This window comes from Gasterosteus aculeatus, chromosome 3, assembly GCF_964276395.1.
Source record: "Gasterosteus aculeatus chromosome 3, fGasAcu3.hap1.1, whole genome shotgun sequence".
In the NCBI taxonomy this organism is placed as follows: domain Eukaryota; kingdom Metazoa; phylum Chordata; class Actinopteri; order Perciformes; family Gasterosteidae; genus Gasterosteus; species Gasterosteus aculeatus.
Window position 1 is genome coordinate 9353799 of NC_135690.1, and position 27110 is coordinate 9380908.

At 44.4% G+C, this 27110-nt stretch overlaps 1 protein-coding gene across 15 annotated transcripts in view; it reads right to left on the reverse strand.

The window, feature by feature from the left end:
• Nucleotides 1-27110, reverse strand: part of pde4ca (phosphodiesterase 4C, cAMP-specific a) — a 38183-nt gene that overhangs the window by 3360 nt on the left and 7713 nt on the right. For 5 of the 15 annotated variants that reach the window (XM_078099052.1, XM_078099051.1, XM_078099054.1 and 2 more), the window contains 13 exons: nt 6908-7102; nt 5584-5620; nt 4805-4878; nt 4636-4688; nt 4020-4132; nt 1894-1987; nt 1588-1760; nt 1399-1497; nt 1088-1252; nt 890-989; nt 558-712; nt 346-468; nt 35-217 (listed from right to left, as the gene is read on the reverse strand). In XM_078099052.1, coding sequence (XP_077955178.1) covers nt 35-217; nt 346-468; nt 558-712; nt 890-989; nt 1088-1252; nt 1399-1497; nt 1588-1760; nt 1894-1987; nt 4020-4132; nt 4636-4688; nt 4805-4878; nt 5584-5620; nt 6908-7102 — 1564 coding nt within the window. Of the gene's footprint in view, nt 1-34; nt 218-345; nt 469-557; nt 713-889; nt 990-1087; nt 1253-1398; nt 1498-1587; nt 1761-1893; nt 1988-4019; nt 4133-4635; nt 4689-4804; nt 4879-5583; nt 5621-6170; nt 6216-6907; nt 7103-17309; nt 17911-25855; nt 26955-27110 lie in introns of those variants that run through there. The other 10 variants (XM_078099049.1, XM_040171091.2, XM_078099050.1 and 7 more) reach the window with 7 other exon arrangements.

Consider the following 27110-nt stretch of genomic DNA (forward strand, 5'->3'; position numbering starts at 1 on the left):
GTCAATTTAAAATGTATAATTTTCAATGGTATACCTGGTTCTTCTCTATTGAGGCGTTTTGTTTGTCACACATGGGGCTGATCTCCATGCCCTTGTCCCTCTCCCTGTCCCCCTGGGTGAAAAACTCCACCATGATGCGGTCCGTCCACCGACGGTAAAGCTCCAGAGGCTTGGTGGGGTTGCTTAGGTCGGCACAGTGCACCATGTTCTGAAGGACCTGCGGTCAGAAAAAAACATTTCTTTTCAGCTTTTTTTGGTGTTTTTTTTCTCCACAGTGAATGGTATCTCCACAATGGTCCATCTGTTGATAATGCAGCTCTTCCCAACGGATGACACGGTTCTCACCTGTATGCGGTCTGAGTAGTTGTCCAGCAGAAGGACTCCTAGACTGGTGACTTTCTTGGTTTCCACCATGGTTTTCAAGTCTGCCAGTAAATTCATGTGTTTCGACATGTCTGTGGCCAGCACCTGCGGGTGGTTTGGGAAAACAGAGGCACATTTCAGAAAGGAAACCGCAGCACGCCTACATTCTCAAAGGTTTCACCGGGGTCTCCTACCATATCGATGACGATTTTGCGCAGCGACTGTCTCTGCTTTTTGCCGAGGTTCTGAAAGATGTCACAGTTATCTTCCTGCAGAAGCTTGAAGCCGACGGCCAGATGGTGATTCTCCAGCACCGAGGAGTCGTTGTACATCAGGGCCAGCTCCGAGTCTACGCAAAACAAATGGAGTACGAATGTGCTTCAACAGGCAGCACGGGGAAAGAAACAAACGCAGAAACACAACTCTACACAGACTCGTGTATACAGGCACCTCGTCCGCATGGTTAATGAATACACTCGGCGCCCACGCACGTTCATGACATCCCAGCGGAGCTGTGCAAACTCACTGGTGTTGATGAGAAACTGATTGGAAACTCCAGGGTGATCCACATCGTGGATGGCGCTTGAAAACAGAGCGGCGAGGATCTCCAGATCAGTAAACACAGCCTTGGACAAACACAAGACGGCAGGGACTGTCAATATATGTGTGTGATGCCAGCGTTTTATTTGAATAGCGATTAAGTTTGTGTCTGCTCTCAGTCGACCTCCAGAGCAGGCGTGGACAGTAAGACATGGGTGGACTGGACTACATCTGCCGCGTGGATGTTGTTGTGGTAGGCCACGTCGGCATGGTAATGATCCTCCAAAGTCATCATGAAGGTAATGAAAGTGTCCGCTGGAATCTTAAAGGACTTCAGCAGGTCGCGTTCCTAAAGCAGCAGCAGCAGCAGAGCCGGAACACACGAGTCAATCATTTAATCATCAATTCAATAATTTACCGAAAGGCCTTTGTTACGTCACTGCTTCACTCATTTATTTACTGTCGTGTTCACACATTTACTGAGCCAAGTGATACCTGAAAGATGGTGTACATGGTGACCGTCAGGGGGCGATTCCCAGAATACTCAGAGACCTTGAAGATGTCAATGCCCCACCTGTTAACCTCCTCCAACTCCTAGTCACAAATATACATTATTATAACAAATGCATTACGAGGGAGAGTGATTTGAATGGAGACAAACAAGTGCGGAACTCGTCCGCGTACCTTGGCCAGGAGCCCTTCCTGGCTGGCGTTGACCCCAAAGCGAGGGATGGTGGAGGGGGCGAGACTGGGGCTGTGGGTGGCCTTCTTCACACCGCTGATCTGGGACATGGGCCGCTTCTTCTTGTCCTTCTCCTTGGTGGGGGGAGACATGATGTCCATGTCATGTTGCTTCTCTGTCAGATGCAGTCAGACACAATGTTAACGCGGCAGTCCGACAGCAATTTCACGAGTAGCCATTTTTCTTCAACGCGGGATGGGATGCATATTTTAAAACAGAGCTTAATACACAAAGTGAAAGTGTTTTACCTAAGAAGGTACTAGAGATGAACTCAGACACCTGGTTCCCCGAACGACTGGTTTCTGACAGCTGGGTGAGCTCTCGGTTCAGCATCCTCTTGAACTGAGGACAGAACACACAAACACACACACACACAATAAGAGCATCCACAAGTTTGGTCCCACTCGCTTTTTCACTAAAATGCGGACAGACTGGAACAGATCGAACAGGCATCATCCGTATTTTGAACAAACGAAATCCTGCCCTCTGGAGAAATGTAAACTTGTTGAACGCGGCTGTTAGGTCTTCATTTGTTAGTCGTAAGTTTGTATGTCCCAGCGTGGGACATTTTACCATCAGGTTTGGCGTTTGTAGTGTCATCGCTCAGGCCACATCTAATGTGAGATACAAAGGCAACTCACAACTCTAGATTCCACGTGTGCTTGAAGCCAAAGAGCAATAATTTGGACCAAAGCTTAACATAGCAGAACTATAAACTAAAACTCAGAACACCATCACAACCATCTATTGGTAAAGCCACAATCACAACAACAACAACAACAACAACAACAACAACACATTTTCTCCATTTGAAGCATTTCAAATTTGAACAGACGCTGCAAAAAGTACTGAATGGACACAAACCGAAGCATCACCGATCTTTCCCGAAGTGATCCGCACGCATGTGGATCATGTTTATCAAATCCCCCCCCCCCCCCAATCTACAAATCTAAAAGAATGTTTCCACAGTCACATCTTCAACTACTTCTCGGACCCGCTCATCACTCCCCCACTTTGCCTCCCCCTCGCCTCTCCTCACCTGCAGGAACATCCACGACACCGTGATGAAATAACTCTCCTGTGGCATTTCAGCGCAAAGTTAAACATGGAGAGACAAACTGAGAGACAGAGAGAGCTGCAGCTTCCGGCAGCGGGGACAGCGTGTGCTCCTGCACCGCAGAACCCAAAAGCCAGCAGACAGGTCCACTGGTCGCTCCACTGGTCAGTGCAAGCGGAGCAGATGGTTAAAAAAAAAAAAAAAAAGCACCCCGTTGTTGGAGAAGGAGAGTGTGGACGCGAGGATGCGGGGAGGTCACACTCCCTCGTTCCCCCTGACTCCATTCACTCAGTTACTGCTCCCCGTGTGTGTGTGTAAACAGAGGGAGAACGAGGTACTCCGATCTCCGCCTTCTTCCAAAAGGAAAAAAGAGAAAAGAAAGAGTCTAAGAATAGCAGCCAATCAGGTGGCTGCTGCGGGAGCGCTCGGGGGACACCGGCGGCCCTCATTGGTGGGCGGAGGTAGAAAGTAGGCGGGGCCGAACACGTCACAGGAGGAGGCTGCGAGACACACCATGTGCACCAAGTTTTAAGAAGATATGAGGAGAAGCTTTAGATGGATGGAGGAGGGGGGGGGACTCCATTCACGTGGCCACAAATAAACTACCACACTACAAATATGTGCACCATTATCATCAATAGTTCCATGAACAAAAGAAGAAGCTGCTCCAGCCTCCACTGCAAGGCAAGCAAAGTGGGGTGTGTGGGTGTGGGTGTGCGTGTGTTATGTGGGCGGTCTAATCAAGGAACCACACGAGATCGGAGATCTGAGGAGACAGAAGGATGGAAGCACGTAGAAGGGATGAGGGGAGGGGGGAGGGGTGTGCCGTTTCATCTCTACCTCATCAACATTTCTCTGCACACGAGTGGGGGGGAGGGCCTGGTCTCTACGTGCGTGCATGAAGCCATCCCACTCATTCATGGAATAACCCCCTCTCCCCTCCGCTGGCAGGTGGGAGACTATTCATACATTTGTCGTTTGTAGCGTATTAGTGAGCTTTCAGATTTGTTTACAGACTAACTGCTCTCGCAGTGGATCACACACACCCACACGCTTTGTATTTTACACGGAGCTCTGTGTTATTTAAGTCTGTGGAAGATTGCCTTCTATTAATTCAAGAAAATAATGAAAATGATGAATTGATTTTATTATCCACTACCTCAGAAATGGACATTCAGTAACTAATAAAATAAGTGGGGTGAATCACCGTACTATTAACGTTACCCTGAGCGGTGAGGCGGAGTGTATCTCCCCCCTCGTCCTCTGACAGGTGTGTATGTGCAGTATTACACTTTGGTACGTTTTACGCTGAAGTACCTTGTTGGAAGCCATCTCGCTGACAGAGTGCCGGGTTTTCAGTGTCTCTAGTTGTTCCAGACACCAGTCCAGCTCATCCAGCGTCTCTATGGCCAGCTGCTGGTGAGGCTCCTCTGTGCCAGAAGAACACAGTGAAGCATTATGGGAAGGATACGAGCAGTAGACCATGAACATCCCGTTTGAATAAGATTAGCGATTAAAGACACATGTTGAGTTTGTAGAATATGACAGCAGAATTATTGATTAATCTGCTTTGCATAATCAACAAGTATAATAGCTCAATCTTGCTACATCGCAAAAGCAAAATATAAAAAGTCGCCTATACATTAATGCAACAGGAATGATGATGTAACTGTGAACACTAAAGGGGCCCTTGTTTGAGTAGAATCACTTCTGTTTATTACTGATAATAATTCACTACAATTTAGAACAGCATTTTAATACTTCCTCCACCACCACTGAACTTCATTCACTAATTCGGTATACCGTTGCCAGATGCCTATTTCACAAATGCAATCATAGTAATGTCGTGGACGTCTGTCTGTCTTTCTGATCGAGGTCCGTGTTGACAACGGCACGTTGATTCGTAGAGAGCAAACTAATAACGTCTACAGACCTGCGAGGCTGGTCTTGCACATGGATGGTGGGTTGCTGCCTGAGGATCGCGTCCTGTAGACAGAGAACATCCATAGACAGCAAAGTCACATAGTTATAATTATATATTTGTAAAGCGTGACGATTAAATCGCCAGAATATTCATTTGAATACATTTTCTAAAAGCTTACTTGCTGGCTGTGCGATCTTGCTGGTCTGTTATGACAGCAAAGTTACTTCTGACTGTCCTCAGGCTGGCAAGGACCTATGAGATAGGAACGAGACTTAAGATATGACTTATATGTATGTGTATATAAATATACATCACACATATATATTACATACTTGAATATTCCTGAACTCAATCAATCTGGAACTAGATGAGGCCTCTTAATGTGAATCCCTGACAAGCGCATGAAACCAAACGCTGTGGCTTTTGTTCTCCGAGCTCAAGTGCTGCGCAGAGGCATTCCCCCTTCTGATGTTTTGATGGCATCACTGACGCCCTCTATGTCATGTCTGTCACTCCATCTGTAGCCAAACACTGACTCAGCGCACAGTGGAAGCCCACAGCGTATCCGGTGTCCAGGCCCGACCCGTGTGGCAGGCCTTATCAGCCTCCGAGCAAATGTAAACAGCATGATCCAGCAGCGTTGGGTTCACCGCTGCTTCCGTGGTGTAAAGTGAGCACAAGTGTGACGCACGTCCCACGCAAGAGCCGTGCAACGCCAGCGGGACGCCTGATCCTGTAGCAGGGCCAACATAATGCTGAGGGGCTGTTCCGATGAGGCAGTGAGCCCAGTCTCGTGCCATCTGGAGTTTTATTATAGTTTTCTTTAAAGACCTACTGTCTCTAGCAAACAAATCAACATGATTTCATTTTTATTTCGCCATCTGGCAAATTTTTCTAACAGTACGAAAAGGAAAATTGCTCCAAAAAGGTTGGATGGGAAGGTTTCGACGTACTCACCTGTGCAAATGGCGTCACAATCATGTCTTCTGTGTGTCTGCAATACAGAAAGGAATAAGCAGGAGGAAGAGGCGTGAAACCGGGACTCGTTACATGCGAAGGCTAAAATATTGGCTAAGAGGAAACAGATAGAAACCAAACTGCACCTGTTGTCGCTTCTAGTTTATCCAAAAAATTAGGTTGTCCGAAAAACCGGACAGCCAGAAGATTAGTTATCATATTTAGTTGATCGTATTTCTTCATTCACCGGCCCCCATTTGTCATTATATTAGAATGTAACAAATATGTCATGCACTGATAAAACAGATTGGGGTAGGTGGAAGGGTGGGTGATATAAGTATGAACTGGTAGATGCTCAAATAAATAAAAATTGACTTGGTCGTCTCTGACTAAGCGTTACATGCAAAAACCAACAAAAAAGAACTGGGTGCTTCGGGTGGGGACGGGGCGGGGGGAGTGTTTAATATTTAGTTACGTTTGTCAGGGGAGAAGTGGTAAATGGCTATGAAGCCATCTAGAGGGAGGAAGAGAGCTCCAAGGGGACAGAGTCAGTGTTTTTATCTTAATTTTGTCTCATCATGTCTCACCGAGATGACAACCAGTTGACTTCCCAGTGCTTCAAGCTTTCTTCCCTTCAAAAACAGATAGGCGAGAGTCGGTGAGGAGACCTGCGACTGCTTACTTTCCACTCTCAAAGCTGTTTAGACATTATATAAACTCTGTCGGGGACTGTTTCAGGGACATATAGTAAACACAAACAGCGAATATTTAATATTTAAGAAATTTGCCCTTTACTTCCAATTTCTTGCAATCCCAGTGAAGCTGATTTTTATATACAAGTATTTTGGGTGGAAGAACGGCTGGTTGTACTAATGTTGGGCTGTAGACCTGTTTGGCTTCAGAGCGCTCTCCGAGAATCCAAAGAAAATGTGAAAAAGACTAGATTTCATTTTGCTATTAAAATTGAGATGGCAAATGTTAGCTGTAAGGGAAACAACACTTAAACCAATGCACCACCATTAGAATCTTCCTCTCAGGACAAGGAAGAAAAACGTGAAGAGCGTTTTTTAGTTATGGGCATTTAACACTAACCTTATATTCGTATCCCAGTGGGTATTTAGATTGAGGCTGAAAGTATTTATCATTGTGAAATATCAAGTATATGTTTCATCAGAGAATCACAAAGGTTTATTTATTTTAGTGGGAATGTAGTTTTGTGTGTAATTTATACATATAATATACACATATACATATATACATGTCAAATACTGCACACAACATACAAGCAGGAGGAATAATTCAGAGACTATTGTTGGAATCTTACAGGTCACTGGCAGCGGAGGAGTTTCTGGAAGGACCTTTGGGTGAAAGGTCAAAGTCAGAGTCGGAGCGGTAGAGGAAGGATTCCCGCCGCTGGCTGTGGGGAAAGTTGGCCTGTAAGACCAGACCTCCAGAGCCAGGGCTGGTCTGGGGATCCAGGGGGCTGCGCCCCACTGCCAAGCCGTTCTCCACATCGAAACTATGACCACAAGAGAGGGGGGCGGGGGGGGATGCGTTCAGGTTCAATGTTTTAAGACACATTTTATGGATGTAGACACAAATATAGCAATTCATTTCACAGAGTGGAAAGGAAATGAAAGAAGCATCGATGTGGTCCTTCTCATATGCTTCCATTGTAAAACCATTAACAAATGAACGTTTTTACTCCTAAAATATCAATCCTGCAATAACAATATCAGCTGTCAGCTGACATGTGTTATATATGATATATAACACATGTCAGCTGACAGCATTCCTCCATGAATCTCTCTCTGTATACATCTCTGACATGTCCAGTTTGTCACCTTGTGATTATTAGTTGAATATTACATACTGATGAATGTAGTACAGTACAGAAATATACCAACTGACGGGTCCTTTCAATTAAATGAAATAGAATAAATTAGTTTTAGACAATCACATGGATCAATTAAGATCCATAGACTACGGACTATTTGGTTAAATGTTACGCTTGTTGAGAGAGACTGGTACCACTCCAGGAACAATGAAAGGCAGAAATACAATAAACAATACTTCAAAACTAAAAATATAACAAGCTTTCATCAGTGGGTAACACCATTCAGACGTTTTTATCTCTGGAAAAGGAAATAGTGTAATTCCGAAGGAAGTGAGACCGTTATGAAACAATAAAGACCGAAATAAAAGCTAAAAACGACAAATTTAGGAAGGTGCCACAAAGTACATGTGAGTGTGAATATGTGGGAGTGCAGTTATCACACTGATACGACTAAAACCAGCACTGGATTTAAATTGTCCGTGATAGGAAAAAACAAAAATTAGAAAGGTACCACAATGAGGGGGTGTTGAGAGCCCCAGACTTGTAATTGTGATGGCTGTAAATCGCTTGTGGCCTGCTTCTTCTGGAGACCTCTACAAATCCCATCACAGCCCACCTGCCTGTTTGTGTGTCCTGAAATAACCGTGCAAAATTGTATTGACACATTATTAAAGGCGTGAAGCCTGATGTCATGCAGGCGGGGTGGAAGAGTCCTGCATGTGTGCATATGTGTGTGTGTGTATCAGGTATAAAAGCAGCATCAGGTATTGACATGGGGCCATGGGAGTGTGAGTCTAAGGTGAGGAGGAGCCCCTGCTGATCCAACATGACCCAAAGAAAGGCACAACACTGTCCGTCACGGTCTGGGCACGTTTGTGCTTCGATTCAGGTCTCCACTTTTTTTCCCCACAGCCCTTCTGCTGACGTGTGAACACAGAGAGACTGTGGCAACCTGCAGCGCCGCTTGGAAACACTTTTCCTTCTCTAAACAGTCTGAGGAAGTCCAGAGCAGAAATCTACGCTTTAGCAAAACAAGCGTTCAGCGAAGCGCGGTGGAATTTTGGGCAGGCAAGTAGCTTACACACACATTTCATCTTTTAAATACGTACAGCAGTGAAAACGAGCCCATATGAGTGCAGGAGTGATTAAGCTTAAAATGTCTGTTGATGATATGTATGGGAAATATTGAAACACAACATCAAAACCTCATCACCTAAGAACTGAATAACACAGCACTGAATTAAGTCGCTCCGTCTTCACATTATAAGCTGTTTGATTAACACTATATGCAACAGAAAAGTCATCGATGTATATGTAACATACTACCAGGTACCATGTTGGACATGATTGACACGTTTGTTTATCATGTTAGAATGTAAAGAATGCATTGTTTTCCACAGACTAACATCAACATGTAAACATGGCATTGATTCCTCTCCTCACTCATTCCTCCAGTGCCCCTCCCCACCCAGCTAACCCCTAGCATGTTGCACGAGGACAAGACTGTTGGTGTGTTACTGGCTGTTACGTAAGACCGAGCACAAGACCCCACCCCTCCATTCGCGTGATGGACCCGGACTCACTGACGGCACTGAACCAGCGAGAGGACATCGGAGGTCGGACAGAGGGGTGAGGAGTGGAAGAGCAGAGAGGCTGTGAATATCGAAGAGCCAGTAAACGCTGGATGTATACCTGTAAACGTACACACGTGTGTTTGATTGTCTGTGTGTGTGTGTGGGAGGATTAATTATCACCTAAAAAATGTGCATTACCCCTGTTTCAGATGTGTGAACAATACCTTGAACAGCAGTGAAACGCACCACCAAATACGCCCATCGTGTGTGTAGTTTTGATTCATACACGCACACATCCACCCTTTCCAGTTACTACTACAAGCATCACAGGCTCGGAGCTACAGCCACTCCACCCTCTTCACCGCGCCGTCTCCTTCTATCTTGTCCTGACCTCCATATCGATGCTGCACCCTCGGCTGCTCCTGCGTGCTTTGACCATAAACGTGATTCTATTTTGGTCTCTGGATGACACTCCTGCCTCCGACGCGGCTAAATTTAGCCCCCCTGTGGACGGGGAATAGACTGAGAGAAGCAGCCACGCAGCTAAAAATAGACGTTCAGGTGGAAGACGGAGCCATCCCCTCCCCTCTCTATTCCCTCTGCATTGCAGAGCTGCAGACTTTTCCCCTCCATTCATGAATATTTATGGGGAGGTTTCTATTTGAAGCCGATGCCGAGCTAAAATTAGATCATAGATCAAAATAGCACCCACGCCTTTCCTCCGCTGCTGTTTCACGTTCAGTATTCTCGTCTTTCCCTGTGGAGGGAACGAAGTCGTGACTCACTAATGACACTCAAACATTTACCTTTCACACACGCACACTGAAATAATATGTTTTGCTTGTGTGTGATTGCCAATAGTAATATTGCAATAAATCCCTTTGGCTTATGCCAGCGTGAAACCCGGGAGTAGTCGTTGCCTAGGTAACAGAGACTGAGACAATGATTTTCAAACACATACTAACTACATTATCTAAGATTTTGTCATTGGTTTAATATGGGTAATTTTCTGAAGCTATAATAAGTGTTCAGCCAACTGATATATATACTATATATTATAATTATACTGGAAAAAAAACGGAGAAAACGTTCTTATTATAATATTACAGGGATCGTTGGGGAGGAAGTGGCCCCTGAATGCAAAACAAAAAGCTGCCATTGTGCACGGCCCTTAGGGCACACGCTTCATTATATGTACACTGAATACGTCAACTGAGGTATTTCGTGTTTTCAAGAGGTCAGAGGTCATCCTCCAAGCCAAGTGTACGTGTCGTCCGGACAGGAAGCACACTGAGAGGCTCCGTGGCTGTTGGGGCGGCTGGTCTTCATGTACAACTCCATTGTCTCTGTGTCTCTCACATGGCAACCAGTCGTCTCTCACCACCTCGCCCCCCCCCCTCCCCTCCCTCTGCTGATGAAAATAAAACCAAGAGAATGGGATTTTGTTTGAAATAATCTTGATGTGTGAGAGGGGTAATAGTACCGGCTGACGTTTCTGTGGAGCAATGGCCCGATGTGTGTGTAGTTGTCTGGAGAACTGAAAGAAAACAGGTCTCTCTGACGACGGGGTCCCTCTGCTGGGATTTGGTGAGATTGCATGAGCTGCTCCATATACTATATTTATATACATAAATATATATATATATTCCACTGTCGTTTGTGTAAATACTTGATACCGTACGGCTCAAACAGTCGCTTCACCGTCAAGTCAATTGACAAAGAATCCATCAGCTTTCCATCAAGAGTTTTGATAATTGATTAACTTTTTGATTAATTAAAGTGCCAATGGATTTTCTCCAGCTTTTCAAATGTGAAGTCCTTCATTTCAAACAACATGATGTCACGTGATGTAAGAAGCATGCAGAGTCTAACTTCACATGTGCAAAAGAGACTCTGTTTTTGTGAGTTCATAATCGCAATTTGCACCCGGGTTTTGCAAAACAGTATCAAAAGTCGTGCACGAGTTCACACACACACACACACACACACATATATTCATACTTCCTGCAGTCTAAAGACCAAACTTGAGCCCAAATGCTTCATTCTTCATAAAGCCCTTAAAAAGAAGGTGTAAAGGGAGAGGTGTATTACGGCGTTTGTTATTTAAGAGGCTGGCTGGTAAGAAGTGTGATTGATGGTTAACTGTCAGTGGCCCTGATACTCGACACCCCGCCTGCGTCACGGCCTGTCACAGCAACCTCAATCCCATCTGGGGAGCATTGAAATACAGGAGCTGCGGGGCAGAGCGAGCGAGAGGGAGGGAGGGAGGGGGAGAGAGAGAGAGGGGGGAGGAGATAGGCCTGTAAAGCCGTGCAAGCTGCCATCTGAACCGTCATTCATCATTGCCAGGCCTTTTCTGTGTCACATCAGCGGTAGAATTCATAACGCCGGGAACAACTTGCCTGACCGGTTCAGGCGTTTAATCAGAAGACATTTAAAAGAAGGAGTCTCGTCCTGGGACGCTTGAAAGTATCGTAATTGCTTCCACCGTTTGAAATTAACTCTTTTACCTTTTGTTTTTCCTGCCGCGGCGTTCACGGTGAGCTTAATGCTCTGGAATGTTTGCGTATGCAAATGACATGTGTAATGGATGTTCTGTAGCAAACAAGGATTAGCATTGGCTTAACAGAGTCCACCACCCTGACGCTCCGCGCACAGAACAAAGTGAAGCGGTAAAGTTCTGTCGGGTTGTTCTCCCAGTGGCCCCTCGCGCAGAGGCAGAACCGCCCGGTTTGTTAGTCTTGCCCTTTCTCTGCTTTAGTGTGACGTCACAATATTTGGGCAATGCGGTGAGCTGGTGGAAGGTGTGTGCCTTTGTGCGTACGTACACTTATACATTTATATATATCAAGCCCCAGCAGCCTTATGAAAGCTCTTCGTCTGTAACCTTCTGACTGTAATCTATTGAAATTGTTGTTGAATAGCTGACGAGTGGTTTGTGTCTTAGCTTGTTGCCTCTTTGGCAAATTAGAATAAGTAATAATGAACTCTGATTTCATTCATTTGGTCCATTGAATATTCCTTAAATAAGTCTTTAATAATTGTAGAAAGTTTGACATTTTGGGAAACACCTTCTTGCTGAGGATGAAATTGGAGGAAAGTGAATTTGTGTAAAGAAGACAGTTAGCTTACCTAACATCAGGACAGGCGACAACAACAAGCCGCACGAGTTGAAAGCTCCACTTGTCGGGAACAGTAACTTCCTCGAGTTTTTGCTGGTTGCCTGGAAACTTTTGCTAGCCAAGAAATAGCTTATTACATAGCTTATTACATAACCCTATTACAAAACTCCAGAAAAACTAAGAAATTGTGCTAATATGCTCTAGAGGTGCTGATAGTTTTATGCAAAGCTAAATAAACTAGATATTGTTAGTTTACAAACATGAGATTATCTCATCCAACTTCATTGAAATGAATATACTGTTTCTTTAAATGGTTTCAGTGGTCAAACTCTGCGTGGGCAGAAGCATGTTGGAAAACATTAAATCTGCCTCCCGGCCCTCCGCTTTGTGCCCTTGTCTCTGCAACTGACTAATCTCCCTTCTTAAGAAACATGTTGCACTCAGTCGGTCCTGCCGGTTCCCCTCTAGGCATTCCACAAAGTAACACACAATGTAAAAGTTGAGTTTAGCTGTTGTTTTGTCATTTCACACCCAACAAAAGTCTCTTCAAAGTAAAGACGTTATGAGACTGTGATGGTATTTGTACTGTTCAGAATCTGACAGTGAAAAATGTTTACAAAATGAAAAAAGATTGTGAGCCAATGTAGTTTTAGCTGACGTGACAGAAAGGCAGGAACACAGAATCACTTCACTGACCTTTTCTTAAAACAAGTCAGTCGCGTTCTAAAACATTTAGTATAATAGGATTTGTATAGAGCCAGTGACACAACATTGTTGTCTGTTTGTTTATTTAACACAAAGAACCAGTAGAGATTATTTTATTACTTTAAAAAAGTTCAAGTTCAAATGTGAAGTTGAATAAAATATAGTTAAGACAAATGGTTCTATACCAGGGAAACAAATACAATATTTCAGGCTGTATTTGCTTATCAGTGTGAGACAGACGCACACACACACACACACACACACACACACACACACCTAACTGACTGTAGCAGCTGGTTTGTAAATTAAACAAGTGTCTGTGTGTGTGTGTGTGTGTGTGTATGTGTGTGTGTGTGTGTGTGTGTGTGTGTGTGTGTGTGTGTGTGTGTGTGTGTGTGTGTGTGTGTGTGTGTGTGTGTGTGGTCACTGCCTTGCTGTACTTGAGTCTGGCCACTGTGATTAAATCAGAACAGTTTATTTTACTAGGGAGAACAGCTGAAAGCCGGACAAAAAGGAGGAAAACAAAGGGAGTGTGTGAAATTATTTTTACATTTACGTAATTTGTACTGTCGCTGTTCCCTCGCTGACGCCTGTAATCTCAGAGGCCAGAACGCTTCCTCAAATCTATTCTCTGAAAAACAACACAACGCCGTCCTGACGGCTGCGCGGTGACCAATGATGCACTTGGCAGCAGGAGGTGTCTGCTGAGGACCATTAATGGGTTGATACGGTATGACTTACACTGTACAAGCCAGCTTATGGATGTTTGCTACGGCATCATGATGGGGAGGTGTGAAGAAAGCGAGAAGAAAGAAACTGATTAGAAACATGAAAGTGGACTTTTTCTCTTTTTCCAGAAAATCTAAAGTCTGGTTTTAAGATCATCATCAATAATTAACATCTTCGCTGTAACAATGTGAGTGCTGTTAAAGAGTGGAGAAACAATGGTGTTTTTTTGTGGCTGATCTGTTAAATTAGACTTTGATAGCAAATCTTTAGTTCTAGTTCTATAGTAATACATTTGTGTTATTGCAGAGGAAAGGACTACAGAGTCCAGTAAGAAGAACCGGCACCGGTCAATAAACCTAAAGGAGCTGGAGGCGAGATTTACAGTGAGTCATCGGAGTGTCCCAGTCCACCTTTGTACACACAGACGTGCACACACACACGCATGGGGCTGTTATCCTCCAGGATTGTATAGCAAAGAAAACAGTGAAGTGAGTGGAGAAGAAATGGAGGGAAATGAACATAAGTGGTGGGTCTGCAGAGAGGAAGTGGGGAGGAAAGAAAGTAAAGATTCAGAAAAGTTCCGAACCTGGTCTATAAAGATATTGTTTCATGCTTGGCGTGAAGTATTAACGGTAGAGGTTCCTGAGGTGAGATGCAACCACAGAGAAACTCAGACATCCTGCGGGAAAACAAAGAGAAATAAATGTGTGATGATGCTATTACATTTAACATGCTGAACCCTTGTATGCACCCGATATGTGGCATTCATCAACTCACTACAGTTTGAATTCGGATAGTATTTAAATGGTTCTTTTTTTCTAAAAGTGATTTAGGATAAGCTTAACAGTTTTAACATATAATGCAAGCAGAAGCACTAAGGAAGGTATGAAAGGCACTGCAGAAAACGGCACAATGAGCAAAACTATGAATAAGACTCAAGTTAATTCTGATTCACTTTTACGATGCCCAAAACCTTAAATAATAAATATAAGTGAATACCCTGCTGGTTATTTGGTCACTACGTCAACAAAAGCTAGTTTAATCACAACAGGGAGTCTTGGGGGTGAGCAAAACAGAATTGAGGTTATGTTCATATATCGTATGATAAGTTAATCACGTGTTGGTTGCGGACGGCAAGAAGGCAAGATACTCCCGACACGTCAGGAAAAAGTCCCGACTAGTCTTTAAATGGACACGAGTACAAAGAGACACAAAGCCACAAAGATGGCCTAGTTGTTCTGTCTCTGCTACAAAAAACGGTTGGCTTGCTCGTCCCTGGACAGAAACGTTTTGGCCTTTCAGGAGACGATTCTGTCTTTAACACCTGTCACACTGCAAACAGCATAAGTCACAAATGATCCAACACCAAAAGCATTGTTTAAGGGAGCTTGTTCCAAGTGTGTGCACAAAGATATTATGTGTGTGTGTGTGTGTGTGTGTGTGTGTGTGTGTGTGTGTGTGTGTGTGAGGCCTGCAACCCAACACCAGCGGACCTGTTCCTTCTGCTTGCGTGCGAGATAAATGATGGTGTGTTTGAATCTCGCTGTGGGCCAGACCACCATTGATGTCACTGATGATTCAAGAAATGCTTTAGAAACACTTCCAGACACATTTATTATGACAGAATCCTCCCGTTCACCCGGACCAGCGAGAGTTATGCTCGCTGGATGTGATCCATATACCGTCACCCAACGCACACATTCATTAATCACCGTCACACTGACTGTGGCAAATTAAGATATTAGTGGCGCATCTATCTCCAACACGAGGACTCGCGCCAGCAAACCTATCAGGAAAAAAATGAAAAGCTTCAGCATCACTAACAATTCACAGCGCGCACTTTGCAATTGCTCTCCGTTGTTCATCTAGGACAAATCTTTTAGTTATAACAGCTGGTTGCCTATTCATTCTCTACCTGACCGTCTGCAGCCAACGTTGAGAAGAAATAGATCAATGGCTTCTGGACACACAGCGGACTGTAAATGCTACAGACAACTTTCAGCGCAGAACGCTTTCACAGCCTCGAGTCATCTTCAGGTTCATAACATAGAAGCCCAGGGATAAATGAATGCAGCAGAACACTTTCAAGCGAATAAGCTGCAGGGGAATCCTCTTATCTGTCCTCCTCCAGGAAAAGCAGGCGTAACCTTTAGTTCAAACCTTTGGTTTGAAGTTGAAAAGAGAAAGGGAATGCGCCACTGGGCAAAGCAAACCGCTTATCAAGTAGTATGAAGAACAGATGTTCCCCACGTGTATTTTGACACGTCAAAGCATGCCCACCCTCACCACTTATCCATCTATGGAGAAAGGCCTCCTGTTATCTGGCTGCGGTCGGATAATTGGGCGTTAAGTCACGCAGAAAAGGCAGAAGCAAACGCTCCATCTCAAAAAAGGTCCATCTTTTGTTACACCAACACTTGGTGCACACGTGCGGGAGGATGTTTTACGTATTTATAAAAAGAGCTCCTGCCGATACGTCTGTGTTCCTATTCAGGCTTCTGTAAAATAGGGAGACGCCTTAGACAGGAATAAAGGGAAGCGACAAAGAAAAGAGGAACTGAAGCAAGAGAAATGCACTTCAACATCAATCATTGCTGTTAATAGATTATTATTATTAATAGATTCCCAAAATGGGCACCAACAAGGCTTATAATTTTGTGCCCCTGCACTCCTCCTTGTTTCCCTGCAGAAAATAAACAGTCTACTACAACGTCTGCTGAGCCGAGGATCGATAACTCAACACAAATAAAGCTGCACCGTCTGGGCCTCCCGCTGTTTCACTCCGCTCCTCGGCCATATTAAAACCGTGTTTGACCGGACAGAACGTTTCCGCGCTGCTTTTTAGATCCACGGGTGGAAGTAATGTGATCAGTAGTATCTTAAGGGTCGGTCCAGAAAGGACACTTTTGACAGCAGAGGTCAGCTATGTATCTTTGCATGGAGCTGCTAGGGGAATACATAGAAAGGACAACTACCCGTTGCCACTCTCGATGCTCACAACTGTCTCGCATGACGTCTGATCAACAAGGCTCCTACTTGAGAAAGAGGACCGAAGACCATTATGTAAACATGACTTCATCTCGAGGTCCTCCTTCCCAGCCTCCCTGCGGACGCCGAGGATTATGTGCAAAGCTTCCTAACTTATGGAACACTTTTCCTGTGGAAATGTTTGCTTAAATGACTGGATTACACAGATGAGGCCTTTACAAAACACATTCACACACATGTTTATTTGTGCTGACTAGTGTCGACGGCACTAGTATTAAATCTAGCGTTGATTGCATGGGAAGAAAAACAAATCACTCCCTCGAGTGGTGCCTGGTCGAACAAAAGAGGAGACTAAATGTCATGCCAGGAGGAAATAGGATGCAAAAAAAATATTCTAGGAAACGCAGAACCAAAAATAACTGATAAGATAAAAAGAACTGCTGCAGTTGATAAAAGACTGCAAACAGGCAACACATGTTGTAAAAAGTATTCACAATATTCAAAATTCTTCAATAATAAGTCCTGTTTACAATACAAGTTTCAATTAATATTGATTGAAACATGAAATTGTTATTTATTGCAGGAAGTAGTTCAAATTAGAAAACTAACTTTCATCTAAATACCGACCATGCTCTCAACTTGATGTGTATTGTAATGTTACACATGCACTTGTGTGTGTGAGTGATAGAGAGAGATTATAAAACGACAGGAGACACTGAGAAGGAGAGAGAGACAAAGGGACTGAGAGTAAATGAGATCGCTCTTAATTACCGCCTGCGTTTCTGTACGATGTCAATAGGCCTGTTGACAGCACACGGCGATCCCCATAAGTTCCCACTCCGCACAGTGACACCCCGCTCGGCGGAGTAACACAACCCACAGTTCGTCGGCACACTCATTTTCCTTTAGCCTACTCCCTCTCAAACTCGTCCTCACCCTCCTCTTCTCGGCCGCTCCGCCGCTCTCCCCCTCTTGGTTCTCCTCAGCTTGTGGATGCTCTCATCCCTGTGAAACCCGGCCCTCTTCCTCGTCTGTCGCGCTCTGTCGGGCTGTCCGGCTCTCCAGGGCTTCCCAGGAACTCTCATTACCTCTGGCAGGCGTGGACACCAGCTCTAGGACCTGTGGCTCCGGTGCAGAGCCAGGAGGGCCGGGGTGATGCAATCCATGCCACTGTACCCCGGCGGGGGAGGGGGAGGGGGGGGAAGGGCCTTTTCCTTGGAGGATTTGAAAGAGTTTGGAGCGTATTCCTTTCTGAGCACCTGAACCCGTCTTGCTAGGAGCTGCACAGAGGTGCTGCCTCGTGGAGAAAGCTTCACATCGCTCTCAGCATTCTGTCCCCCATGTACATCTCGTCTGTGCTCCGGGTCTAAATGCGGCGCAACACACTGCTGCCCTCTCTCCCCCTCTCTCCCCTTCCCCTCCCTCCCTCCCTCCCTCTCTCTCTTATGTCTGCCTCCTCCTCTACCCTCTGGCACTCCACCTTTAATCTTAACAGATACCTTTCTCTTCTCCCGACAAACTTGCTCTCCAGCTTCAATCTGGGACACAGCACAGCGCTGTTTCTGTCTGTGTGAGTGTGTGTGTTTCTTTTTTTTTCTGCATGAGGTGTGTGAGCAAGCGTGCATGCATGGGTGTGTGTGCGTGTGTGTGTAGGCATGTGACCGAGCGAGTGTCTCGTATGTGTGTGTGTGTGTGTGTGTGCACACGGGGGGGGGGGAACAAGTTTCACAGTGAGGTCAGAGCTGAGAAAAGAGGCGGGAGCCGAGTCAACGCAATCCCGAAATGTTTAATGTCGCTTTTAACCCCTTCCTTTGCTCGCTCTCACACTCACGCAGACACACAAACACACGCGCTGAACGCCAAACGATCGCAGGTCAGCACTCTATCAACACAATGCCACATCCAGATGGCCGTGTATCTGTGTGTGTGTGTCAGGTATGTCTCCTGTGTGTTAGGTAAAGAGATTGATGACAGGATGAGCATGACAGGGTATTACAGTAAGTGGCCCTGACTGCACACTCTTTGGAATACAGTATGTCCTCCCGCGCAGTCTTAGGCTCGGGCACGCAAGGTCACCCATGGCGAGGGCCGGTGTATTTTTGAAGACCAGAAATGTAAAACAGGGAATATGAAACTTGAGCTGGTTGACCTTCTTGTGCAAACTTATACAGGAGACTTTTGCAGAGTGATCAGAAAAATAACGAGAAAGGAGCCATGAATCTACCGGCTGTGTTGCTGGAGAAAAAATCAACTCTGGAGTGTAAGATCAGAAAAGAGTGGAAGGCAAGCAGTCGGCGTAAGAAAATTGAGTAACTGGAGTGTCGTAAGGAGCAGAAACAGTGTTTTGCTTCTGCTTATGTGATATTACATTGTCGACTGATTACCAATCGCAATCTATTGACCAATCGCTGCAACTCTTTCCCAACCAGTTATTATACAACTGGAGCTCAGCAGCTACAACTAGCCAGACCTGTCAAGCCTTAAATTCCTCCACATGTTGGAGAAGTGTGACCGATGTAATATGAGGGATACGCTGAATTTGAAGAAATTGATGAGTCGTGTCTTTTTTTGTTTCCCAAAAACCAAAAATACCGAGAATAAAATGCTGTGTTCATAAGCAATTATACATCAGCATGCCTGGATACCTACAGTCGTCATCCAGCGTAACTTCCAAAGTCAAGAAACAGATGGAAAAAAAAGATAAGTTCAAGTTAAAACAAAAAAACGGTGCCTGGCGAGCAGCTAGTCCTGGATGGCAGCGGAGCCGAGAGGAGCCTGAGCAGCTTGGTTCGGCTTCTCAAAGTACTTGGGGAAGTTTACACTTTAGCAACCCCGAGTTTACACAAGGTAGAGCTGTGTTTGCTGAATGCATCATTTAGTCCTCATCTAAAAAGCCTTTTCCCCCTAAACTACTAACATTAAAAACACACTGTTTAAAAAAAAAGATAAGAAGCCAAATAGGTTTATGTGGAAATTTAATGAGTGAGTGAAGGAGAGATTTCTTTTTATCATGTTAAAACAAAGTAGAGCTTTTAGTTCTACACTGCGGTACAAGAGCATGGCTGTTTCTTTAATTTCATGTCCAATATATGAGGACCATCCTCTTCTCTGAGACGTGTCGCTATAGCCTCCACCTTAAAGCTAAAGATAAAATAAGAAATGATTGGTCCACTTTTTCATATTAAGCACCTATTAAAAATGCATTTAAATGTTATTACTACAGGAATGAGTCCTGAGTCCTGGATGTTTTACTTCCGCTGATTGTATTTAGCAAAAATACTGGTACTCTTTTGTGAACATTAGTTTGCTGTAAAAAACTTTTAACTATCATGAAACTTGCGTTGGCCACAGAGCTTATTTTCTGCAATATTCTACATCCAATAAAAATTCACCCAACACTTTTCAGCCATCCAAATTGATCTAAATGCAACAAGTAACAGTTCAAATATGCCATTTCACTGGGGAATAAATCACAGATGCTAACGCATGCTAAGTCTTCTGGCTTGTTTATCTTGTGTATAAATAAATAATAAAATAACTGTTGCACGCTCTATTCTACAGTACAACAAAGTTCAATCTAATTAGCAAATTAATCAACCTCATATCTACAGGATTTAAAAGCGCTAGGTAACAATAGGTACAAAGCAAAAGAAAAAACAAGAATATATGGGTGCAGCACACCAGAAGCCTGATATGCATCTCTAACAGCAACCAGGTCTCTTTATAGGAGCCAGAAAGTTTTAAATAAATCTGGTTTATATTTTTTTCATTTGGCTTTATTTTTTCCATATGGTTTTATTTTTCAACTTTTCATTGACGTTTGTTGCAACAAAAAGCAGAAACAACTTAGTTTCCAGTGTTTATTTCTGCAAAGGTATTCAAATATGACCCTTGAATATAATACAAAAGTTCTGTGTCTCTTGTAGTTGAGGCAGACGTCCATTTAAGGAAATTTGAAAAGGTGCACATAAAAAAAGGGCCGATCTTAACCACAAACAGAGCAGACCTACAATACTGCTGCATATGCAGTTTATTAAATACTGGAGAAAACGTATACATCCAGTCACAAGACTACACAATGAGTTGAATGGTGGCTTTTGGGGTTAAGCCCCTCCTGGTCTGACAGAGAAAAAGTCAAACCTCTCATTTGTTTTGAGTTTCACGGCCTTATATATTCACGCTTGACACACAGCTTGACTTGAGTGAGAACTTTGGACTAATAAAACTGTTAAAATGATTCCCGAGTGGGATGAACATTGCCCTGATGCAAACCGGATAAGTGGAAGTTGTAAATAAAAATGCACATCTGTAGGCACTTTTGAAAAGTTTTCATGACAGGAAAATAGTTTTCACGTGCAGTTAGAAGAATTAAGCGCCCTAACAGCATGGTTCAAGTCTTTTCCTTGTTATAGAGTTGACATGCAAACACCCTTACTTATGCACACACACACACACACACACACACACACACACACACACGCTGGTTGGCAGAACACCAGAGGATTTCACAGTGTTCCATGTATCTGCGTCACCGCGGTGAAAGAGACTGAATGTATAAAGAAGGAGACATTAAATGTTTGGTTCTGCTCAGTGTCGCCTTCAGACAGCCGTGTGCTAAAACACAGAGACAACGTGGCGATGTCGTCTCCGATTCTGGCTGACCTCTCTTTTTGGGGTTTAATAGTCCATTATTGCAACGGGGCCTCATGACGTCATGCTCTGGCTTCATGAAGGCATGGTGAGCATTCCTGGATAACGAGCTGTTCCGAAGTGGGCGAGCAGCGCCGCGTGTCAGAGTGTCGGTGGATTTTATCTCAATGTTTATGAACACCGAATATTCACCAGGCGTTTGTAAATCAACACAATATCCTGCTATGTAGCTTCTTTGTCCGACAGTCATGAAGTTTATCAACGATGCAGTATTCATATTCTCTCAGAATGTTGTTAGTTTAAAGAAATTAGGGTTATTGTCATTTTTTTCATAATGAACTAAACGTCAAGTTGAATGCGGTGGAAAAAGGAAAATCTTACATGAAGATCAAATGTATCTGCTGTCAGGTTGTGATTCTCCCAGAAACACATTCAGAAACCTTTACAATGAGGTTGGAACATTGACAATACATCAAAATACATAAACATTTTAAAGATATGTCAGCCGTAACATCAAAGAGCAAATTCATTTTCTGCAGAGCACGGTGGGATGTGTTCTCGGCTGTTAACGTTGAAATATGAAAGCTTAAGGAAAGCTGTATGATAGTAAATAGCATTGAATTATATAATCAGGTCCAAAGATATTCACTGATTAAATATATGATTCTGAATAACTGAAGAGTGGTACGAGTTGGAGGCACGGTAGTGTCACAATTTCCCCTCACACACCAAAAAGTAGTGAGCAATATAAAAACTCATTTCTCAATGCTGCTGATGTCTCACCGTAACAAATTAAAAACAGCTGCCATCTTTACAGGAGTGTTGCAAAGTTCACACCTGCTTCTTTCAGTCCAAAACGATCATTTATATGAACAATAACTCGGTAGTGCCTGAAAAGCAAAGCAAAGCCTGAATAAATCAATCTTAGACAAATATATTTAATGTTGCTGCATCATGACAGGAGAGAAAATATTCTAAAATGGTGCCATTTCATAGATACAGTTTTCCTTCATTAAAACATTTATGCTATCTCTGGAAAAATGTGGATCTCCATTGGAATTTAAAATAACAATAATAACGTTTGTTTCGACCACGCTCGGCCTCGTAGAGGCACCCGGTGCTTGACACAGCAGAGGTCAAGAGGTTAAAACAGCAGCTGCAGACACACACCAGGCTGCTCATCGCAAAAAGACATTTTCTACATCAATAAAAGGATCCCTAGAAAAAGAGTCACACTCCTGGTCATTATGATCGATTACCACGGAGACAACAACTTCCTTCACGGTACAAATACCATCTAACACACTGCGTACGTAACGAAGCACCAGCGCCAGGTTTCAGCACGCAGACTATATTTAACTGCGTCTCTTGATGTCAAATGTCGTGTTGCAGCATGTACTGTAGTAAAGGCTATCGGTGTGTCGCCTCATGATTCATTATGCTGCCATCTGCTAGCATGACGGAGCGGTCTGGAGCTCGACTCATTTGGGGATTGGGTAGATGACAGACTTGCGTGCACACGAGTAAACAAGCGCACAACGACAAAGGAGGGGACTCGGCAGTGGACGCGGGTGCGTTGGCATTGACGGACACTAGTAGGGACACGTTAAATGGCAGGTGGCAGGTTTTTAGGTCCAAAGCTACTTCACAACTTACTCCAGATGTGAATGCAATGTTTACTGCATGAGTAGGCTAATGTGTGTGTAATAACAGACGTGTGTGTAAGTAAGACTAGCTGAAGTCATTTAAATACAAATTCAAAAGGGTTCGTTATGCTTTTCATAACATCAATGTCTTTATAAACTTGGATGTGACGTTTGGTTGTTATGGCGTATATCTGTTGTACATGTACAAACAACTATGGTTAAAGGATGAAAACCAGTCAAGCAGCTGGCTGTCAAGTCAAATCAATTGTATTTACATAGCTCAGATCCACAGACAACACACTCACCACACATCCTCAAAGCAGAACGAATACATGTGCGACGTGTGTCATCTCTATTGGTACAACGAAAGTAAATACTAATACTAATTTCTAAACCAAGAAATGTCAAAGTCAATCTGAAGCATTTAAAGAAAAAATAAGAGTAATTCCTCCCCACATGAAAGTACAAGTTAACATCTTGAATGAATTTGCTTCGAGGACAAACCTTTAATTAAGGTAAATCTCCACAGCACTACAACAGTTAAATCCGTTGTACAGACTCAAACAGTCATAACCTAGTCGGTTTCCCCCTCTAGTGGTTGCAACGAACAGTGATCCGCAGAATGCTGCATTAAAATAATCAACACTCAGCATAAACGTCTGAATATGATGAGTTTCTCCTTCTCATGTGCATTTTGGATCATTTGCATTTTGCTTATTTGTTTAGGCGCACAACACATTTTACTGCAGACTATTGACCATTTTTTAACCAAATGATGTCTAATAATTGCATGAATCAATATGACTGTTTTTACTGTGTTTTCTCTCCCTCACAGAGCTGCAGGAGAGTTACTCGCGCTAAAGATGAGCATTGGTGGTGCTGCTGCCAGCCTCAGGAATCAATGAGGCTCTGGGGGCGATTGGGGAAATCAGTCATGCTGAAAACGTGGAGTACAGCAGTGACGCACACAGCAGCCGGCCCGCTGCAGCCACACAGGCTCTATTGACCGATCCGGGTGTGTGTTTGAGGAGGGGGGCTGGCAGCTATATTGGGACCTCTGACATTGACACTATACCCTTTGGTTAAATGGCCTGGCCTGACGCCTCTTTTCGGTTTTCCTCATTGTTCTTTCCGTCACAACTTTCTTACCGGCCTCTCTGCCTCTCAGAAGTGTGTTTTATACTCACTCTGAGCCCCCTGTCCGTGCGTCGGACCCCCTCCTCCCCCCTCATTATCTCTGTGCCGAGAGGAGCGCTATCTCAAGCTACATCCCCTCTGTCACTTCTTATCCGCCCTCCCGCCTGTGCCTTCACCCTCTTTGTCCAAGTTATCTTTTTTCCACACTTGGTCGGCCGTTGCATCCGTCACACTTGCCCTCACCTCATTGCGCGTCATTCCTACTTGAGATAAATTGCGCGTTCTCAAACTTTTACAAGTTGAGTGGAAGCAGCAGCAACTGTCTTCTCATTATACTGATACGAGATGTAATTCCAGCTAAATGCAGCGACACTGCGAAGCCATGAAAAGCATTGTTCAGAATGATACTAGGAGTTGGTGTGTGTGTGTGTGTGTGTGTGTGTGTGTGTGTGTGTGTGTGGTCAGAGCATGAATGGTGCCCTGGTACTGTTAGTACAACTTAGGATGAAGCTGTCTCCATTGTGATGGACGCATCTTGATTACAAAAGACTGCTGTGTCTCAGTTGCAAAACCGCACACAAAATGATCAATACAGATTTTGATTAATTTAATGCTATCGGCACATCGTTGCTTCAAATTAACTTCAGGATTATTATGTTTTTGGTGTGTTGGTTTTTCCAGCAGAGAAGCTGGATATACAAATCAGGTAAAGAGGATAGAGGCTTGTTCTGTTCCTGTCTGCACTGAAATCTCCTGCTTTGATCTCCTCACATGATCCAAACAGGCTCACGGCTTGAGGACTTCAGAGGACGCTTGTGGAGCACATGCTTTATGCCCAGAGTTTAGAAAAGTACCACGTATTGCAGTGAAAGTAACGCTCCAGCAGCTCTGAAATGTTTTCCTTTTTCAAGTAATTCCGTATGAATCTGTGCAGCGTTTACATCTTTCTCTGATAGCGAGTTACCTTCCACACTGCAGAGGATCCCTGTGTGTGCATGTTCCTTTGCTATGTGTGCTTGAGTGTGTTCTTGTATTCATGCATCAAGTCTCTGTTTTCATCTCTGTAAACTTGCATAATTACACTCCTGCAGGGCTCTGACAACAGCTGCAGTATAAATTTGGCCCAGTGCTTACACAGTTTTATCAAGTTATCAATCAGTGTGTCGACAAAAGACCATATAACTGGGATTCAACCCCGAGGTCGGTTCATTTGAAAATGCCTTTGTCTTTCCTCTCTGTTCGGCTTCCTGGAAGAAACAAAATGTGCTGCCTCATCGACAATTTTCCACAGCGCTCCGATATTTAGGCAGTGCTCTTATGCAACTCAAAAGCTCTGGACCACATGATAGTCATACCGTGCCTGACATGAACGCCTCGGCTTGGCTGGTGTCCATGAAGCGCAAGGAGGGCCATCAGTGGACAGAGCCATCGATCCAGCATGGCTTCCATCCCGAGGCCTGCGCAGCAAACTACGGCGCACCAGCAGCAGCACCCAGCAGCTTCACCCGCAGCTTCACCTGCAGCTTCACCCGCAGCTTCACCCGCAGCTTCACCCGCAGCTTCACCCGCAGCACACGGTGGATCATTGGGCGGATGCTGTGATTTTATAGCAGCAAACAGGGTGGAGGTGCAGCCTTAAAACTAAAAACGAACCACTGCTTCTGTGTGGCAGAGAGCCGCTGAGAGATTCATTGTAAAATGTTTCCATCTCAAAACAACTTCTTTTTATGTACGGCGCAATCCAAATGCCGCTGAATGAAACGCATCAAAACCACACGACAGACACGAACACAGTGCAATGCTGCTATGACAGAGGAGACAATCGCCCATCAATCGATTATGTTTCTGAAGGTCACGTTGCCCAGCACACAACCGCATACATACCCAATGCACGAGTGCCTGCGTGTGGAGTAGTTGCCGTGCATTTTCCTTGAAAAGCGAGAGTCTTTGTTCATCATTGTATCAGCGGTCCAAAAAAGAGACGAGTCGAGTTCAAAGTGACATCAAAAAAGCAGCTTTGGGAAGCTGAGGAGACACAAAGTGGACTTTTGTGGAGCGACCGACACCCCCATGCTGTCGTGAGTTGGGAAGGAGAGCTGTCCGAACTGCTTTTATGTCGTCTGTTGGCTGTTGTCACGCGTTCAGGAAAACAGGTCCCTCGGACTCCGCGATGCAGGAAAAACAGGTCCGAGAATTACAGATGTAAAATAACACCAAAATGCAAAAGAGCCTCATCAGCTGCACCCGGTAGTAGCAGAGACTAAAAGTAAGAGTCAAACCTGTTTTATATTGCGCTGTAAGACAAACGTTATTAGCGATTAACTTCCAGCTCAGTGGATCAAACTGAAAAATCAATTTTCAGCTCAGCTTTGGTCCTTTTTGGTGGCTTTGTTTCTGTGGGCAAGGAGGATTAAAAAAAGGCTCAGCCCAACGTGTGTTGTTAAGTGAACAGCCCAGAAAAGCTGAGTTTCTTGGCTGTCAGAACCAGTTTGCGTATCATCTCACTGACAGTGGTAACATGGGGCCAAAACAAATCAAGTGAAATTGAGGATGGGGTCAGCTGTCAGTGCTCATCTGGGACTATTTCCTCACCACAGCTCACCACAGACTAGCCAAGATAAACACTTCTCCTAAGTGTTTCTTTCCCCGCGTACTCCTAAACGGGTAACACAAAACTTCAATCCTTCCAAAGCTGCAAACCAAATTCCTCAGCAACGGCCCCCCCGGGTATGTTGGGTTTTTTTTTTAAAAAGGGGGTCCAGCAAACTCGAAACGAAGCTGTCCATGTGAGCATAAGCTCGCCTCCGGGACGCCGCACCACAAACAGACTGAGCAGAGATTATTCTTAGGGGGCCAAAAAACTGAGAGGTGGAAAGAGCGTTGTAGTCCCATCAGATGGTCCCCGGAGTGGGCCGTCCCATGCAGTCCCCCGTCAGTGGCCCATAACAGACCTCTGCTTTCGCTTCTCTTCTCTCCTGAGAGTGGTGGGACCAAACTCGGGCTTAAAACAACAAACAACAACCCTATCTCCCCCGAGAGAGAGAGAGAGAGAGAGAGGAGAGAGAGAGAGAGAGAGAGAGAGAGAGAGAGAGAGAGAGAGAGGAGAGAGAGAGAGAGAGAGAGGAGAGAGAGAGAGAGA